This window comes from Colletotrichum tamarilloi (assembly GCF_030869305.1).
Source record: "Colletotrichum tamarilloi strain Tom-12 chromosome Unknown Scaffold_62.1, whole genome shotgun sequence".
NCBI lineage: Eukaryota > Fungi > Ascomycota > Sordariomycetes > Glomerellales > Glomerellaceae > Colletotrichum > Colletotrichum tamarilloi.
In genome coordinates this window covers 151,350-168,031 of record NW_026849444.1, presented here as the reverse complement: position 1 = coordinate 168,031, position 16,682 = coordinate 151,350, and the positions used below count along the sequence as shown (strand labels likewise).

The 16,682-nt window shown below is 52.5% G+C and overlaps 8 protein-coding genes across 8 annotated transcripts; 5 read left to right on the top strand and 3 right to left on the bottom strand.

Moving 5' to 3' along the window:
- Window positions 1-87: 87 nt before the first annotated feature.
- Window positions 88-1,092, top strand: CTAM01_11470 (uncharacterized protein; the record flags this gene model as incomplete). Its single annotated transcript, XM_060527481.1, has 1 exon — window positions 88-1,092. One exon carries the CDS (start codon window positions 88-90, stop codon window positions 1,090-1,092), a length of 1,005 nt encoding a protein of 334 aa, XP_060377921.1.
- A 686-nt stretch (window positions 1,093-1,778) lies between these two features.
- Window positions 1,779-3,434, top strand: CTAM01_11469 (uncharacterized protein; the record flags this gene model as incomplete). Its single annotated transcript, XM_060527480.1, has 2 exons — window positions 1,779-2,171; window positions 2,937-3,434. The coding sequence occupies 2 exons, from the start codon at window positions 1,779-1,781 to the stop codon at window positions 3,432-3,434; spliced, it is 891 nt and encodes a 296-aa protein (XP_060377920.1).
- Window positions 3,435-4,049: 615 nt separating this feature from the next.
- On the top strand, window positions 4,050-5,036 carry CTAM01_11468 (uncharacterized protein; the record flags this gene model as incomplete). The annotated part of the gene is made up of 1 exon (XM_060527479.1): window positions 4,050-5,036. The coding sequence occupies one exon, from the start codon at window positions 4,050-4,052 to the stop codon at window positions 5,034-5,036; it is 987 nt and encodes a 328-aa protein (XP_060377919.1).
- A 2,540-nt stretch (window positions 5,037-7,576) lies between these two features.
- CTAM01_11467 (uncharacterized protein) lies at window positions 7,577-8,268 on the top strand (the record flags this gene model as incomplete). Its single annotated transcript, XM_060527478.1, has 2 exons — window positions 7,577-7,645; window positions 7,699-8,268. Coding segments are annotated over 2 exons (639 nt in total), but the record flags the coding sequence as incomplete, so codon positions are not given.
- A 1,053-nt stretch (window positions 8,269-9,321) lies between these two features.
- CTAM01_11466 (uncharacterized protein) lies at window positions 9,322-9,507 on the top strand (the record flags this gene model as incomplete). The annotated part of the gene is made up of 1 exon (XM_060527477.1): window positions 9,322-9,507. A coding segment is annotated over one exon (186 nt), but the record flags the coding sequence as incomplete, so codon positions are not given.
- An 839-nt stretch (window positions 9,508-10,346) lies between these two features.
- On the bottom strand, window positions 10,347-11,373 carry CTAM01_11465 (uncharacterized protein; the record flags this gene model as incomplete). Its single annotated transcript, XM_060527476.1, has 2 exons — window positions 10,347-10,642; window positions 10,995-11,373. The coding sequence occupies 2 exons, from the start codon at window positions 11,371-11,373 to the stop codon at window positions 10,347-10,349; spliced, it is 675 nt and encodes a 224-aa protein (XP_060377916.1).
- Window positions 11,374-11,559: 186 nt separating this feature from the next.
- CTAM01_11464 (uncharacterized protein) lies at window positions 11,560-12,520 on the bottom strand (the record flags this gene model as incomplete). The annotated part of the gene is made up of 3 exons (XM_060527475.1): window positions 11,560-11,808; window positions 12,156-12,384; window positions 12,474-12,520. The coding sequence occupies 3 exons, from the start codon at window positions 12,518-12,520 to the stop codon at window positions 11,560-11,562; spliced, it is 525 nt and encodes a 174-aa protein (XP_060377915.1).
- Window positions 12,521-13,622: 1,102 nt separating this feature from the next.
- CTAM01_11463 (CP2 transcription factor) lies at window positions 13,623-16,367 on the bottom strand (the record flags this gene model as incomplete). The annotated part of the gene is made up of 3 exons (XM_060527474.1): window positions 13,623-15,855; window positions 16,055-16,207; window positions 16,354-16,367. 3 exons carry the CDS (start codon window positions 16,365-16,367, stop codon window positions 13,623-13,625), a joined length of 2,400 nt encoding a protein of 799 aa, XP_060377914.1.
- Window positions 16,368-16,682: the final 315 nt, after the last annotated feature.

The window sequence follows — 16,682 nt, the reverse complement described above, 5'->3', positions numbered from 1 at the left end:
CCTCAATTCTGGCGGTCGGAAGGTAAGTAGACAACTCGCCGCACTCACTACGACTTTTCATTTGCTAAATCTCCTCATCTAGATACAATGGCGTCTGATATCGTTGCTTCATCTTCGCCAGCAGGCTTGTCAAACACCAAAGGAGAAGGCGGTCAAGTTCGCCTCGCAGACCGAACAGTCCTCTCGACAGCCTCCTTCGCCGGCATGTCGCGATCCACTATCCGACGAGGCAAATTAAGTCCTGCAGATCTGCCCCGCGAGGTCTTTCTCAGCATCATCGATGCTTACCTCGAAAACGCTCTCGCCGACAACCGCTCAGTCCTATGGGTCATCGACTACCACCACGACGCCCCGACCAAGCTCGTCCTTCGGATCAGAGGCCATAACGTCGGCTCCGAGATGGTTGAGATGAGCGAACTCGACCGTTTCCAGAGCATTCGTCTTCCCCTCCAAATCGACAAGAAGACGCGCTCCATGGTACATCGCCACTTCCGCCGCATGCCCATCAAGAAGAACCACTCATACTACTCGCCCCTCTCCGCTGTCGACGCCTGGGTCCGCCCTGACGTTGACCTCTTCACGCCCGACTTCAACGACACCGAAGGAGCCCGTCCCATGCGCGAGACAAAATGCTCGTCGGCCATTCAGCTCCCCACTCCCCTGGGCCACGACTTCCTGAGCGGCGTCCAGCACGTCTTCCTCCCGACACTTCGCTTCTTTCAGAAGAACAACAAGGTCGCCGTCGCCGCGATGTCAACGCTCCCGAGCCTTCAGACGGTCTCCATTATCGCCGGCTATTCCGTGCCCATGTACGATGACCCCGAGCTCCTGGCGATTCACCCAGGCTGGATGAAGGTCGAGGGTCACCGGTACCCGGATATGAAGATTTGGGAGGAGAGACACGGTCGTGCCTTCCGCAAGCTGTGGCTTCCGTTTAAGAGACGTGAGATTGAGCTTTTTGCGTTCAGGGATGATATCAAGCCGGCTGTTATGGAGATGAAAATCACCAAGGACGGTATCCGCGTGAAGCACCTTTTCCCCGACTGCTTCTGCTGTCCGTCCGACCTTGAGTATAATGACAGGGAGAGTTGAAGCTTCAGAATAGCCATTTGTACTTGTACGAGATATTGAGCTACGATGAACCCGCGGACTCTGGGATTGCCGCGTCTCGGGCGAGGTATACATTATCAGTTAAGATCAAAGTCGAAAGCAATGAGTAGGCCGTGGAAAATATAATTAATTTGGCCAAACGTTTAGCGCAATTTCACTACCTCCTACTCCTCTGTTCATGCTTTCACTGCGGATTAATCTCAAACATGCTCTGTACGATGTAAGGTATTATTTGTGAGAACGGAACGGCTTATAGGCATAATACACCAAATTGATTGCCTTGTGACCCCAACAGGTAGGTGGCTGGGGCTCTCTTATCATTTGTGCCCGCTGATATTCCTGGTGCTTCCTCCCTTCTGTCGCCTCTGGCACTAGTCTTTGGTCCCTTTCGAAGGTTTGCGGCTCCGCAACTCCAAAGTCAGTCATCGTTTGTTCAAGGCAGCAGACATTGCCCTCCAGGTACCTGTAGTATGTCGGATAAAATAAGGCCCAAAAGGGTAGAAATCTTTGCCGCGAAATGGTGCATCCTCCCTCATTCTGGAAAGGAGGGGCATTCCTACTCCTTTCAGATTTCCCGCTTCTTACAAAATCACTTTAAGCTTCTACTTCGTTCTCATCTGAATTTCTTACCACTTACTTTTCTTCGAGCCAATCTATGTCATCCAACGATGTCTCCTCATCAACTTCGTCCGGCGCTTCCAGGTTGCGCCGGCCCTGACTCTATCCCCACCGAGATATTTTTTGCCATCATTGAGGCCTTCCTCGCAGATGCGAAAGCTTCTTCACGGGCCATTGAGTGGCGGTTAGAGTACGCAGAAGACGCTCCGTCGAACTTCCGGCTCGCTCTCACTGGCGACGTGGGTTACCCTGGACCGCTCAGCATCCATCGATTCCGAAACATCTCTATTCCTTTACAGATCAACAAGAAATGCAGAGAGCTCACTAGTAGGGTCTTCATACCGATTCCCTCGCTGCATTTTTATCTTGAGAGAACGGGCCCTGACATCTTCGTCCTACCTTACGTTGATCTATTCCGGGTACCCAAAGTGGAAAGTTATTACTTTAGAAGCCTCCTCGATTCATTGATATATCTCCCGACTTTTGAGGCCCACGCTTTCATGCAACAAATTCGACGATTTCATATCCTGGAATTCAACATGACTATTCTCGAAGTTGTTGAGAATCTGCTGCAACTGAAAGAAGTCATCTTCAATGGGAAAAGCCTCATTGACACCATCGAGATGAGTGATACCAAATGCCTTCTCGGTATGATTCCTATGGATGCCGACAATTTTCCCGAATGGAGCGACCATCATCTCCCCGAAAAGACCAAGTTTGGGTCATTTTGGAATCCGTTCGGCCGTCGAAGCGTACGAGTATACGGAAAAGTACCAGATAGTCGACTCTCTACCTTTGAGGTTTACAATACTTCGGATGACCCTGATGCGGAAAGTCCAAGTATCAAGTTCCTACATCCAGAATGCACATGCTCACAATGCTTGTCGGCAACAAAAGACGAAAAAGAGAGCGAAACCCGCCCCGTTGGCCCGGCTTCATTGCCTTCTAGGATATTTATGGCCATCATCGATATCCTCATATCAGAAGCTGTGCAGTCCGCATGTCCAATCTTCTGGGAACGGACTTATTTGATTAAAAGCTCCATCGCCCTAGACGCCAGGGACTACGGAAGAATGTCTCACGAAACTCGAAAGAGATTCGCAAGTCTCAGACTTCCGTCGCAGATCAACAGAACGGGTCAAAAAATGGTTCGTCAAAGGTTAATCCGAGCGGAGATATCACGGGGTGAAGAGCCCCCCTACGGATGGGCGTTGCCTGAAATCGACGCTTTTTCCATGGAAGACGAATACTTTCAAGCAAATCTGGAGGGCATTCGACTCCTACAGAAAGTGCAAAACATCATCCTTCCCACCAGTCCGGAACCTGGTAGTAGATACTTCCAGAATCAGCCAGCCAATTTCTGTACTGCTCTGGCGTTGCTACCAAATCTTAGGAAAGTAGTCTGTCACCTCGAACCATGGAGATATTATCGGAGTCGCCGTTCACCATCGGCTCTACCAAGCCCTCGCCCGAGCGAGCCGGTAGAGATTGACGACAGAATAGATCTCGACTTGCAACTCTTAACATCAAAATTTGATGGCATGTCTAATTGGGAATTTCTCGAGAAAAAGAAAGTTCGATTGTACGTCACGGATGGCGAGGGTGGTGCAGAGATCATTCAGACGACCGAAGGCTTCAAAATGAAATACTTGACTCCAGATGAGACCAAAGATTGTAAATTCTTGTCAGGTTGGATGATACTGTGATGCCAACAGGAAATTGGGAACGATACTAGATGATTCTGTGTCACTGTGGCTACGGAGAACGGAGTAAGCTCTTAGAACCAAGGCGTCATGAACATGGCGGTGGGGAAGTTTCGGACAACGAGATTCTACTTTTGCAGAATGCCTCACACATATTGAAGAGGGCCAAGTTAGTTAGTCTGGAGTAATATTGTGCTTGAGAATTTCCCTTTCTTCTCCTTTCTTCTAAGCATAGATACCAAACAAAGAATTCAAAGCCCGACGCCTGGTCGTGTAGGCGTACGATCCTTTGGTTTTCAAAACCATGCTTGAAAGGTCGGCAAAGAAAGTCTTTGTCCGTCTTTTCCCGACGTCAACGTCAGAGCATCAACATTTCATGACAAAATTTTCTTTCGGAGATCGAAAGAAAAAGTTGTTCGAGTCCAGTGTCGGTGGAACACTCAAGGTTCTTTATCTGCCGTCTCTGAAGCCATCGGTTTTACAGATATTATGGCTACTATCCTACCTGACAAACGCTGAGAAATTCTAGAGGCAACACACCATCATCACAAATTTCTCATACAGTATCATCACTACCGCATCACTTTACGCTTCCTGAGTATTGATTCGCCTACGACAATGACGCCACAAAAGACTTCGGACGTAGTGGAGGAGTCTCGTTGCCTTCCCCATCTCCCAAACGAGATCATAGTTATGATATTCGACAGAATGATCGCAGGCGCCGCCGCCGATTGCCAGCCCATCACGTGGGAAATTTGTCACAGTCAAGACCCTCAAAGACTACAACTCCCGGGACGCGTATTACAAGACGACGTAACAGCCTACTCACAACGACAATTCCCACACCTTGAAGACACGAAGCTAGTCTCCTCGAGGGAGCGCTTCAACAATATGCGACTGCCATTACAAGTCTGCTCTTGGACCAGGGCCATGGCCCTGAAGATTTTCCATCCCCTTCGCTATCGCAGCCAACCCTACATGCTGCCGCGTGCCTTACTCTTTGGAGAGCGCGTGTTTGGCTTTTCGAAGGAGGATTGTGTTTGGGCATGCCCAGCGCTTGACGTCTTCTGGATCATTAATGACGACGTCGAGATCGAGTTTACGCAGCCGTGGCCGTGTGCCCAACAATCGAGCGACCATCACGCCTCCTCAAGTTCTCAGCCTAGTGCGACGGCAGACGGAATCCTCCGGGTTATCCAAAACGTCAGATTCGATTGGCTCAGTTCGAATATCATATCCCCAGGGGCCCTGTCCGGCGCGCTCGAATGGTCCCTCTCCCTACCGAGTATCGAGCGAGTCTATGTGGACAAGCACCTGAGGCATCCTAGCTACGGCGCGGCCGGGTACTTGAAGACGGGACACTACCGGCTAGGGTCTCGCAAGCGTGGACCTGAGTATCTTCACCTCGTCGGGTTACCGGACAGAATCACCTATTATCTGCAACGCCCGACGACAGACAAGGCCCAGTGGAAGGCGCTGCGGAGCAGGAAAATTCCGGTTGTGGTTCGCGATCCAAGCTTTAGTGATGAGAGTGACGAGACTGTCCCGCTAGAGCTATTCCTTGATGAGAAGGATGAGATCTGCTTTCGGCTCTTCTGTCGGTAGTCCCTCCATGTTGTGGAGTTGGTCCTGGAGTGGGGGCCATGTAGAGTTAAGCTCGAAGGTAAGGAGGGACTGAGAAAAGACATCGAGGTTGAAACTTGAGACGTGGCTTCGGCAAGAACTATGCGGAAAAGCTTCTACGCCGGCTCCGCGATACTATGGAAAGAGACGAGGAGACTCTCTCGAGACTCTCTTGAATAAGAGGTCCGAGAGAGGCCAGGTTCCGCACGAGTGTCAACATCCGAAGGAGGGGACGTCGGAGGCACAGTGAACTTCTAGTCATTCCTGGGATCTAGTAGACCTGTTCGTATTCGTTCACGATGTTGGGAGGATGAGCGTGCGTGATAGATAACGGGAGGGTATCCTTAGTTAGATCAAGATAAAGAGACGTTTGTCTTTGAGGAGATGATCTCGGGGTAACAGTAACATTCAGTTTTCTCCTAGAAATTATCTCATGCCGAGGAAGTCGATGGCATTAATCACTGGTGCCTTGAGGATCGCCTGAACGGCTGCGTGAAGTTGGAAGGTATATATAAGGTGCCCTGCTGTCGACTATGAGTAAGGACTGCGTATGGCTTTATCAAGAAAGAATTACTTAGAGACTGCTCGTAGTTCTAACTCCCTCCCACAAATTGTGACGAAATGGTCGAGAGGCTCCGATGGCGCTTGCCATTGTATGACTTGAGTTCAAGTAGCAACTACGTATTATCCTGATGATGGCAGAGATGAAACGGAATGACCACAGACGATGCGCAAAAATGCCTAGAGCAGAAGGTGACAGAGGGGTGGGCGCAAACCACCCCTCATACACCAAATACAAGAATAAGCACGCTGAGAACCCACCACTCGGCGGCCCAAAGACGACAACCTACAAGGTGTTTGTCGTGGGCGTTTAGTAACCCACTTGGGCAAACCTTGTCCCCTCGAGGTCCTCCCCCAGAGTTACCACAGCGAGGCCCAGCAAGGCTAGCTTATCGCAGGGTGTATACAGTCCGTAAAGGCCCACAAACGCCTTTGGTAAGAACCTCGTGGGGACATTACTTACCCAAGTTTGAGAGTGAAACAATTTACTACTTGAGAGACGACAGTAATAGCACCGAATGTAACTCCATAACGAAGTTCCCACGACTGACAGCTGAAGGAATAGACGATACCTCACCTGATACTCTCACCTTAAACAGCAACCTCTCTAGACACAAACCCAACGGCGAAAGCACCCGACTCCGCTTACCTTGCCGGTCGACGGTTGAGGGGTGAATGGTGGATGACTTCATATCGACGAAAGCAAAGCGAGACGGCATGTCCGGCCCCAGTACCGACTTACCTTTCCCTCATACCATGACCCAAAAGCCAGGTATTCTCTCACCTCGCACGATCAGGCATCCCATCTGTCCGCTCGACCTCATTCTCTAAGGAAACTCTCCATGGCCCATCCCCAAACATAAAACAATGGATGGATGTAGCCTCAGAGCATGGCTGTGTAGTGGGAGTATAGCATGCCAGCCCGAGCTCACCCTCCTTCCAAGCATCCTCGTAACTATTCCGCTCGTCGGGAAACACCATCCCACGTTCCGCTTCGATCCGTTTCGGTGTCACAGTCTAGCATTTCCCATCCACCTTTTGCCTTTTATCGTCGTGCCGGATGTTGAAATCGCCCTTGTGGGTTGAGTCGGCAGAATCCATGGGCAACCGACCTCATCATCGGGGCCGCATGCTTCTATACCATCGTCACTCGTGTCGGATGACTCCATCAACGCAAATCCGTTGCAACGTTCTCGCTATCGTCGTAATCGTATCATCGTGTACCCCATTCGTGTTCGTCGTGGTCTTCGTCATCGCCCATTTCGCGCCCAGTATCTCCCCACTTTTCGTCCCCTACGCGACCTCGGACATCAACCTCATCGCGAAGTTCCCATCCAGAGCAAGCGAATCTCCGTCATTCCAAATATCCAGATTCAAGCTCAGTCGTACTCCAATCCAAACTCATACAACCGTCGTGTCGTCACAAATCCCAAACTCCTTCCCCCCAAAGCGTCGCCCATCCACGCAGATTCCACTGAGCGTATTCCCCAGGTCGCACGAATGAAAAGAACAGTCACAACAAAAAAGCACGAGCAAAAAAGTGCAAAGAGAAATCACTAGAATTATAGCTAAATTCTCGCTCATCTCTCATGTGGCAAAAAACCGATCCTCTCCCGCCGGCCGTTCCTACGCTGTGCTAGACCGCGCAACGTGCCCCCCGCCTCCGAAACGTCGCGGAGCTGGTAGAAACGGGCAATGACGTACGGCCGATCACCGCCGATCACCATTCGCCTCCTCTCACCTGAAAAGTAACCCCCCAAATCCCATCAGCTAAATTCCACCAAAAAACATAAGAGCATTGCAAAAAGAATACAAAATCAACAGCAAACAAACATCGTAAATCCAACAATCAATTGGATTGAAAAATCAAAACAGGCCGATTCGAATGACTGCAGAAAGAAGCTTTGCAAACTGGCCATTCCCAGAAACCCCCGCAAAAAATAGTCAACAAAATACACAACAACAGATTTCCCCGCTTCTTGCAAACGGTCGATCTGCAGATCTCATCCCTCTTGTTCGCCGTCAGAACCATCAGAAAGAAAAGACCATCGCAAAAAGATCCGAGAGAATCCCTGTCTTTCACATTCGTCGGTCGTTCCCCTTCTCTTTGACAAAGCTTCTGAAACGTCCCATCATCCACAGAGTTCTGTCATCCCCAGCCGATCATGGGCTCCCATCTAACCGTGCCGAGGCCCCCCCTCTCAAAACGTGTTTGCCGATCCCCGCCACTCAACGTGCCTCTTCGCCAGCCTGTCAGGTCAGGTCACCCAGAGAAACTCTGAGAGCTTGCAGAGAGGTAGGGTGGCGAGCTGGCGAAACGGGGGAAGCATACACAGTAGAAAAGAAAAGGCACCTTTCAGCCCTAAACTCAATGCTACTCGGCATACTGCGACAGCTGCCCCTAGAAGGCATCTTCCCACGGCGATCGCGTTTCCACTGGCACTCCTGCCACACGATCACCGTCGCATTCCAGGTGACAGAGTCCGCAGATCTGAATATCGCCCCGCGCGATAAACCTCTCCAGTGGTCTCTTGTGGTGATAGATGCCCCTTTCGCCGCCAGAAGAGTTATCTTCTCCCTGCCGATCGCGGAAACAAGCCAGGGGCAAGCTTCTGTCTCGCGTGGCGACAGCTCGCCGCCTGGCCACCCGTAGCATCCTGCCCATTGATCAGTGGAAACGCTTGTCTCCGCTGCTTCAAGGGCTTCTCGTTCGCTTGTCGCCTGCCCTACAGGGAGCAAGACCGATTGTAGGTGGCACTGGGGGCACTGATCCGTCCTCAAGGTCCCGGAGGGGAGCACTTGCACCCACAAGGAGCCAGCTGGCAAGCGAGGATCGACGTCTCAGCTGCTGCTCTACAAGGGGAATGCCCTCATGTAGCAGGTAATAGACCAGTAGATAATGAAGAGGATGTGAACCGCGAGATCCTGCAGCCCTAGCCCCTTCTCGCCTACGGTCCTCTCACTCCTCCTTCACCCTCGTCCCCCCACGTTCCGAGCCAAAGGCCAGAAAGGGTGTGGAAGGGGAACACCGCCACGAACTCGCGATCTTCCCTCAAAAGAGAGCTCTCGGGTGTGGCAAAAGCCTCAAGTTACCGCTTCAGGAAACCGACAGGCCTCATGTGTCGTCGCCATTGGCTCACCATTGACGTTCCAACGGCAAGACAAGCGTCACTCCGCTACCGAAGCAGAGAAACCTAGTCCCTCACTGTGGCTGGAGAGGAGGTGAAGGATGGGGTAAGGAGAAACGAGGAAACAAGAAGAGGGATTCTCACCTCGAAGTCGCTGTGTCCTGGAGGAAGAAGGGAGAAGCAGATCGGAGAAAAAGACAGGGCACGATCGGTGTAAGAGCGTGGAAAGGGCACCAGAACCTCACATCCATCAACCAAGAGAACCGCGTCGAGCGTTGGTCCATGGGGCATCGTCGACTCTTATCCTCTTCAACTTGGCGAGAGTCCCTTGTGGCTGGGTCCAAGACTCCCTTCTTCTGATGGAACCCCTCCGCCATGCCTCCCGAGTCCCGAGCCCTCGTGGCACCCCTATCCTCGGCGATCCCAAGAGTCTGGAATCGTGTAGGGGTCCTGTCACCCAATGAGCGGCCCAGATGTTGGCGAGATAGAAAGTGACTTCTTCCTAACGAGACCCCAAAGACCCTCACCCCTGGGGCGCCCACTGCGTCCGACGGCTGCAAAAGCCGCACCTACGCACGAACGCCATTTGTTTCCCCCATCCGTCCCCCTTCAACTGTGGCGAGTGCATCAGACCAGAGCCAGTCAGAAGTCGTACTTCTTCCACACCTGGCGCACACCCCCCAGGGAAGCAGCGGCTCAGCCACTTCAGCCACGCAACTCTCCACAGATATCGTTCGAACGCTCCAAGTGTGGCTCGCCTCTAAAGCCACATGAAGCAAGTGATCGACGTCTTCCCTACACTTGTGGCGGGCGAGGTCGAAGCCGAACAGAGGCCTTAAACCCTTCGCTAAACCTAATTGTTTTACGCGAAGGGGCTGAACCCTTGGCCAGCTGAGATGCCATGGTCTTGATGAATCTGACTGGATACTTCCCCTGAAGAATGATGCGACTTTGAGATATAGTTTGGAGTGATCTTCATGCCATGGAGGATCATGGGCGCCGGATTACCGACCTGTGGCACCAACTGTGGCTAGTAGCCGCGCAATCATGGCGCATCCTGTCTCGTCACAGGCGCACAGAGGTCATCTGGAATGTAACTGCCCTCCTTTTCTCTGCATGAAGTATCTTCGTGTTCCATAGACGCCGTCGAAGCTGCGTGACAAGGCTGTCTCTCCGTGGTCTCTCTTACAGCTCGTTGGGTCCAGGCTCTTCTGCGTGGTCCTGGAGATGCTCCCGTGGTCGTCAATGATCAGCGTGCAAACGCTCCGTTTTGGGAAGCCGGTTGAGCCACTCCCTTAGGACAAAAGGTCCTAGTCTCTCTCGTATCTTGAGCCACTCAGAAGCGTCTGCTGAACGGCTTGAGAACTGACTTGTGGCGAGTGCCCTCCACCATCTCTAGGCCGTGGCTGGCACTCCATTTTCCAATGTACTGGTACTTGGAATGCAGGACCTATGGCTTCACCCGCTCGCGTAGACCTTCATCGTGTACTCGTGCCGCTGCATGATGCAGACCCTTCGGAAATCATTAACTTTCAGGTGCAGGGTCTCGCAACCGCGTCTTCGCGACATGGTATGAGACGCGTGGCCGGAGGAGTGCTTCCCGCTACTTTTCTCTTCTTGGGTGATTTGGTGTGTACAGCTCCAAATTCTTAGACAATGTCTGAAGAATTTGAGACATTATCAGGCTCTGATGCAAGTTGGGCAATCTTCGAAGTATCCCTACGTTCTTTTTCCCATCAGCAATGGGACCGTGGGGTCGCATGCGACCGGGGCCGAAGGTGCTACCGTTACCTTTAGCCGCAGGAGATCGACCTGGTAAGGCGAAAGCCTCGCTTTCCGCATGCCAAGGTCGTTTTCTGACCCCGAATTCCCCGCACGCAGGCCCCTCTTTGAATGTATCTGTCAGGAAAGTTCGAGACTACCGGCGAAATGCGCCTCGAATTTCTCTGCGATGTTGTGAAATTTGTTGGGTTTGACGTCTTTCAGTAACAGTTCAACGTGACTGGACTGTATTTCAATCACAAACCCTCACCTCGGCATTCCGAAATATCAGACGGTCCGGGCTATTGGTGCCGGAGAAATCGATCAGAAGATCGAGTCAGAGATCCAACAACTCTCAATCTGTTAGCGTAATGCAATACAATCCCGTCGTCGCCGTGCGTGATTCAGAGACACAATGTCGTTTGAGGGCTTGTCCTCTGACATCGTCTGGCAAAGGAGGTTTCGTGCGGCCACATGGTTGCGGCCGTACAAGAGGCCGGTCGTTCATCTTGCAGCTCTAGCCAAGGGCGGCCTCCATGATAGACACCTTTGATCCAGGCTACAGAGGTGATGTGCCTGTGATGTGATACGGCATCGCTTTTGGTGAGATGATACCATGATACGTAGGCGATCGAATTGTATGAGCATGGGTAGTTGTTTGTGTACGCTGGTGTCTTGATATCAAGCTCTTTAGGGTCAACACGTTTGCTGCTCGAAAGTATCGACCAACAACGTTTCTCTACACACCCCTCAGCCACAAGTTCTTGGAGGTAGCCGAGCAACGCAGCATCCAACACGCTCATGATGGGCCATTGTAGTCGTAGGTAGTCGCCCATCTTTGGTCCTGTGGTGCGTCGCTTGCGCCACATGTGGCTTCTCGGCCTCACGGCACGGATAGGCGTATGTAGGTCGGCTTACTAGCTCAACCTTCATATTTTGACTCATGTTTGGGTCATCCGAGGAAACGTCTTCGAGCGAATGAGACAAAAGTCCATGGCGCTTCCAGACCCTCGAAACACGCAAGCACTCGCCACATCATTAGTGGCTCGTGTATCTCAAAAGGCAATGGAAGGCGGCGATCGCTGTGGCTTGACGTAGAGCAGTGAGGGGGATTGTCGGGCGGCCTCGCGAGGTATCTTGTACTGCGCCGATCGCACGGCATGGCCGGAATCCGGCCGGTGTGTAAGTGTCTCGCCGGGTACGTCGGGGGGATGGTCTGCTGACGGATCGGACGAAGTAAGCAATTGCCCCGCTATTCGCCAGTCGGTGGCCGCGGAGCTGTCGGGGTATGTCGCGATGGACCCCTTTCAGCGTATGAGCACCTGATGTGTCTTCTATCCATACTGAAAGCACTCGATAGGGTTGTCGAACATTTTCACTGATTCGCTGACCGAGGCATGCATGTTGAGTGGTCATTCTACCCCAATTCGAGAATTTCGATCGCAGAATAGCAGCCTGATGGATCAGTGGTACTCAAGCAGCTGTACGGAATTAGGTTGCCATCCTCGATGGAAACTTGTTGCCTCAGCCTTTACCGTGTGCTTGCCCAATCTTTTTCACCCCGTAGAGTCGCAAGAAAATAAACTTCGTTTGGCCCCGTTCCCCAAAAGTTGCATCTTCTGCTCCGGTTGGCTGGGATCGTTGAACAAACATGAACTGCGGGGGTCAAAGCTCGTAGGAAATAGGTGATGCCGTATTCACGAGCCCCAATGTCGGATTCTGTCGTGATTTCACCGAGGGCCAGCGAGACGGTCTGGATATGACTCTCAAGCGAGAGCCTCGCTCTTGTTCGAGGGTACGAATACGCCCGGATCCCGTCGGCGCGGCGCGGCGTCAGGGCGTTGGAGCAGGTCGTAATGGGACCGATCGGACGGAGACCGCTGTGCGGCTGGAGAAAGACAGTCGCTTTTCATCGACGATGTTGTGGACTCGATGGCTGTATTCAGGGATTATCCCAGGCGCGGCAGACCGAAACTTTGGATCCGTCTTCATTGCCAGAGGGAAGTCTCCGCTCATGTTGTTCGATTATGATGGAGCAACCGGACCCGCGATGACAGTGGTCTAGACCGTCGACGACGCTAGCGGAAAAAACACTTCGACAGCGGTTTCAACGCCTCCCTGGTGGCTCCCACGATCGAAATGAGCGCTTCCCACGCGAGATTAGCCACAACACGGCCATCTTCCAATCATCGTGCTTAACGACCTAAACGGCGGCTTTTGTGTCCCAGTCAGTAATAACCGCCGTGCATGACCTATACGGAACCGACATGAGCACTAGAGTCAGCCATTGTTTCTGTGGTTCGGTCTCTCGGGCCTGGCAATCTCAATTTGAAATATGCTTGATGCGAGCGCTGCGATAATAATGCAAACTTCATGAAAATGCCGTAAATTCTCTGTTCCCGGATAGACCGAAGAAATCAGCGGGTATGTTGCTATGGTACAAGCGACAATGCATTGCAGTGCAGGGAGCTCGTCTCTATCAATGTTCCCCTCCAATGCTTGCGTCACTCCATCGGCCAAGCTACATGGCTCCTGAGCGCTCAGGAAGCAAAAACACACACAAGGTGTTGCCTCGAACAAATGAAAGACAGAGAGTTTGGTACCAAATAGTATGGTAAAAGTTATGGATGCGTGAAATGAAAAAAGAGATTGAAAAAGGCCGCATCAGAGGCCATTGGCAAGGTCGAAAGGGCCACAGAAGTCTGGTTTGTCTGTGAGATCTTCTTCGTCGTGTGTCTGCCCGTCGCGCTTCCAACGAGCCTCTCCAGAGTGTGCCGAACGGCCCTTGCGGAAGGGGGGGATATCTTGTGTGTTTTTTGCTGCCCAGGATTGCCCATAGTGGCCCAGATCTAAACACCCAAATCATAAAGTCGCCCACGATTCGTGTGGCGAGAAGCGTTGAAAAGAAGAAGCGGCCCATCCAGGGACTTGGTATCTCAAAATCAACAACGCCTTCGGAGCGATATTCCAACCATGCGTGTGCGAGCGCGTGTATGCCTATGCCACCCATATCCTAGTGGCCTCCCTGGTGACGAGCAGAAAGAAAAAATGAAGCCCGTCCCCAATTCGATTCCTATCCAATTGTTGCTGAAGTAGAGATGGATCCAATTATGTGAAATTAAAAGTTAAGGCGCAATTCGAAACCGCCTTGTGCAGATGATTGATCCATGGCGTCGCCATCGCTTGGGTCGATGGCCATGTCCCATTCGCGTTTGAGCTGGACGGGGTTCTCGGGCAAGATCTCCTTGATTTCGAGCCTCATGTCTTGGCCTTCTCTGAGTTCTTGAATGACGTCGTCGTCTATCTCGACCTCGAGACCACGATCGAGAACGTGAACTGTCCGCAGAATCTTCGAAGGATCCAGGTTCCACTTTGCAGCCACACGATAGTTAAAGTCTTTGAGATTCCTCTGGGCCAAGTAGATAGCCCGGTAGTACTCCCGCTTTTCTGGCTCCGTTATGTTGGGTCGGAGAATGTAGAAGCAAGCGGCGGGCTTTACCACGCGCTCTGGAGGAGGACGATAAGCTGGGTCCACTCCTAGTGCCTCGATCCAACCGCTCAAATTGCCCGCATCGTCTGTTTTGGTGACCTTGGTAGGTTGGTCTGACCCTTGCCGGGAAGCAGGTTCGCCAGAGCCCTCACCCTCAAACCCAGCCCATTGACGATTCGGGACAACTGAAGCCTGAGACGCTAGTGATAGGGAGCTCGGCGAAGGTGATACGAGAGACGAGCCAGCAACAGAACTGCGGCCACTCCGTGCTTGCCATGCTGGGCCTTCGCGGGATTCTACCTTGGCAAGTTCGCCTTGCTCTCCAGGAAGCGAAACGGGGTGCAGGTCTGGATCGTCGAGTTCTTCGCCACGTAGGTACAATACGCTCACAGGTCGGGTACTGGTAAACATATCCTGCAATGTTTGAAGCTTGAAGTGCAAGTCTTCTTCGAGAGGAGGGCGAGTTCCGGCCCCGGCTGAACTGGTGGAGGACATGGACCAAGTTCGCTTGTGTTTCTGAACCTTGCCGGGTCGCTGATCTGCACCCTTGACTTGTGCTGCAGCGTTCGACCTCTTGCGCTTTCCAAAGTCCTTCATGCCGCTTTCAGCTTGGGTTATCTGTTGCTTGAGCTTGTCGATGGTCTTCTTGACGTGTGCAACATCGTTGGAAAGCTTCCGCTCGGCACCGTGGTCGCGGAACAACTTGACCTTGCAGAAACAGATCTCCGGGTTGGCATCGGCTGCTGGCTGTGCGGTGTCTATCGGGAATGTGCTGGTCTTGGTGCAGAGTCTTACTGGAATGCCTTTGACACCCTTGGAGTGACTGAAGTCGGTTGATAAAAAGTTGAAGCGTACGGCAATGTTGCATTCGGGGGCGCCGTTGATGCCGGGGGTCCAAACCACTGAAAACCCGTCAAAGGAGGACGACTCCAACTCAACACGGGTTCTCTTGTCGTCGCCTTCGGTCGGCTGGCCTGCCTCTACATATTCCACGGCCTGCAGCTTTCCGCCTCGTTGATGAGCTTCGTTTGTGCCTCGTCCCTCTTTCCACAAAGCCCAGCAGACGCCGGGCTTCTGCCTTTGCTGCTCGTCTTCGAAGGAGATCCGGACAAAAGTGCGGAACTTGGTCCCCGGAGCCACAGGCATTGTAGCATTGGTATCGACCACAGACAGAGAGTAAGCCTGGCCCTTGTTGAGATACGTGACGGGAATCTCATCGGCGTGTTTGATCATGGCGGTAGGGGCATTCAAAGTAGCGTGAAACCGGAACTTCTCAGCAGATGGTGGCATGACCGCAGCCATGGGCAGGCCTCCGAATTGGCGTCCCTGGAAACCAACCATGGGCGAGTTGTGAAATGCGCTGTCGATAGAAGCCATTCGCTCTTCAGATGGATCAGAGTTCATTGGCGACCCATCTTGCTCCATAGTCTCGTATCCGGTGTCTTGATGAACAAATGACGAGGGGGCGAAGGATTGCTGATGTACCGGAGGCTGGATAAAGGGATTGAAGGGTTGTTGAAACTGCTGAGGGTGGTGCATTCCTTGCATCCCCTGGAACCCGGCGAGGTCCATCATAGGCTGCCCAGCGTGCATTGCGCCTTCAGACGTAGGCATCGACAGAGGCGTCCCGAGACCCATGCCGAGCCCTAGGGTAGGTGTGTGCAAGTCACCGGCTTGAGGATGATAGATGGTGTTGGTGCCTCCCGGCGTGGGAGTGTAGTAACCGGGCGGAGCATTGGCGAAGTTGGTGAAGGAGAACGAGTTGGGGTCAAGCAGCGACGGCGTGAACCTCCATGGTTCATTCGTAGCTCTGGGCGTTGGGTCTTGATCCCTGAAAGCTTCATGACTGAGGCTGTGGCTTCTACAGCAAATATAATGTTAGCCACAGAGTCGGATAAATCAAGCATCTTATTTGGAATACTGCGCATGAGTCCTCTTGATCCACACATGGGCAAGAGTACCCCGCGTTTCTGCCTGAACTCATCCCGGCGGGCGCGGCCGGGTGCCGCGAAAGCAACTGCAAAACTCCAGAAAAGGTTCATGAAGGTATTTGTACTGACCTTTCTTGAACGCCCGGAATAGACGGAACCATGCCCGTATTATCAACGGCGGCGCTCGCGGCGCCAACTGGGGCCGTGGTCGTAACAGCCACCTCGGGGAATTGCTTTCGAAAAGTGGCCAGCAATTCATCGCCGGGTTTTTGGGCGCTTGTTCTGTGAACAGGCACACGAGTCAGTACATGTCCGGGCAGGCGCAAAAAGGTTTCGAGATGGCGCAACAACGCGCGCATCCTCTGCGGGGAGCCGGGCTGCACAGCTATTTTTGTCGGCACATAACGACAAAACATGGCAGAGCTTACCTTTGGCGAAACATCTTGATAGTAGATCTGCGCGCTGCCTAGTGACAGCGATACCGAGTTGGTGTTCAGTAGTTGTGGGTGGTCTCCCAAATCCAGTCTCTTTCTGGCGAGCGATCGAACGGTCCGAATCCTCGCCCTCGTGTTGCTGCTTTGCGACGCCTGTCTCTTTTTTCTTCTTCGTCTGCCGTGATTCAGCTGAGCAAGCCTGAACTTCCTTAACGAGCGTAGGTCAGGTGGGGGAAGGCCGAGCTTTGGCGCCTCATAGAGCGGTCGGAAGTGAAAACGAGCGAATGGGTAGGTGATAGCGTCGTACGTGGTCGCGGAACCAA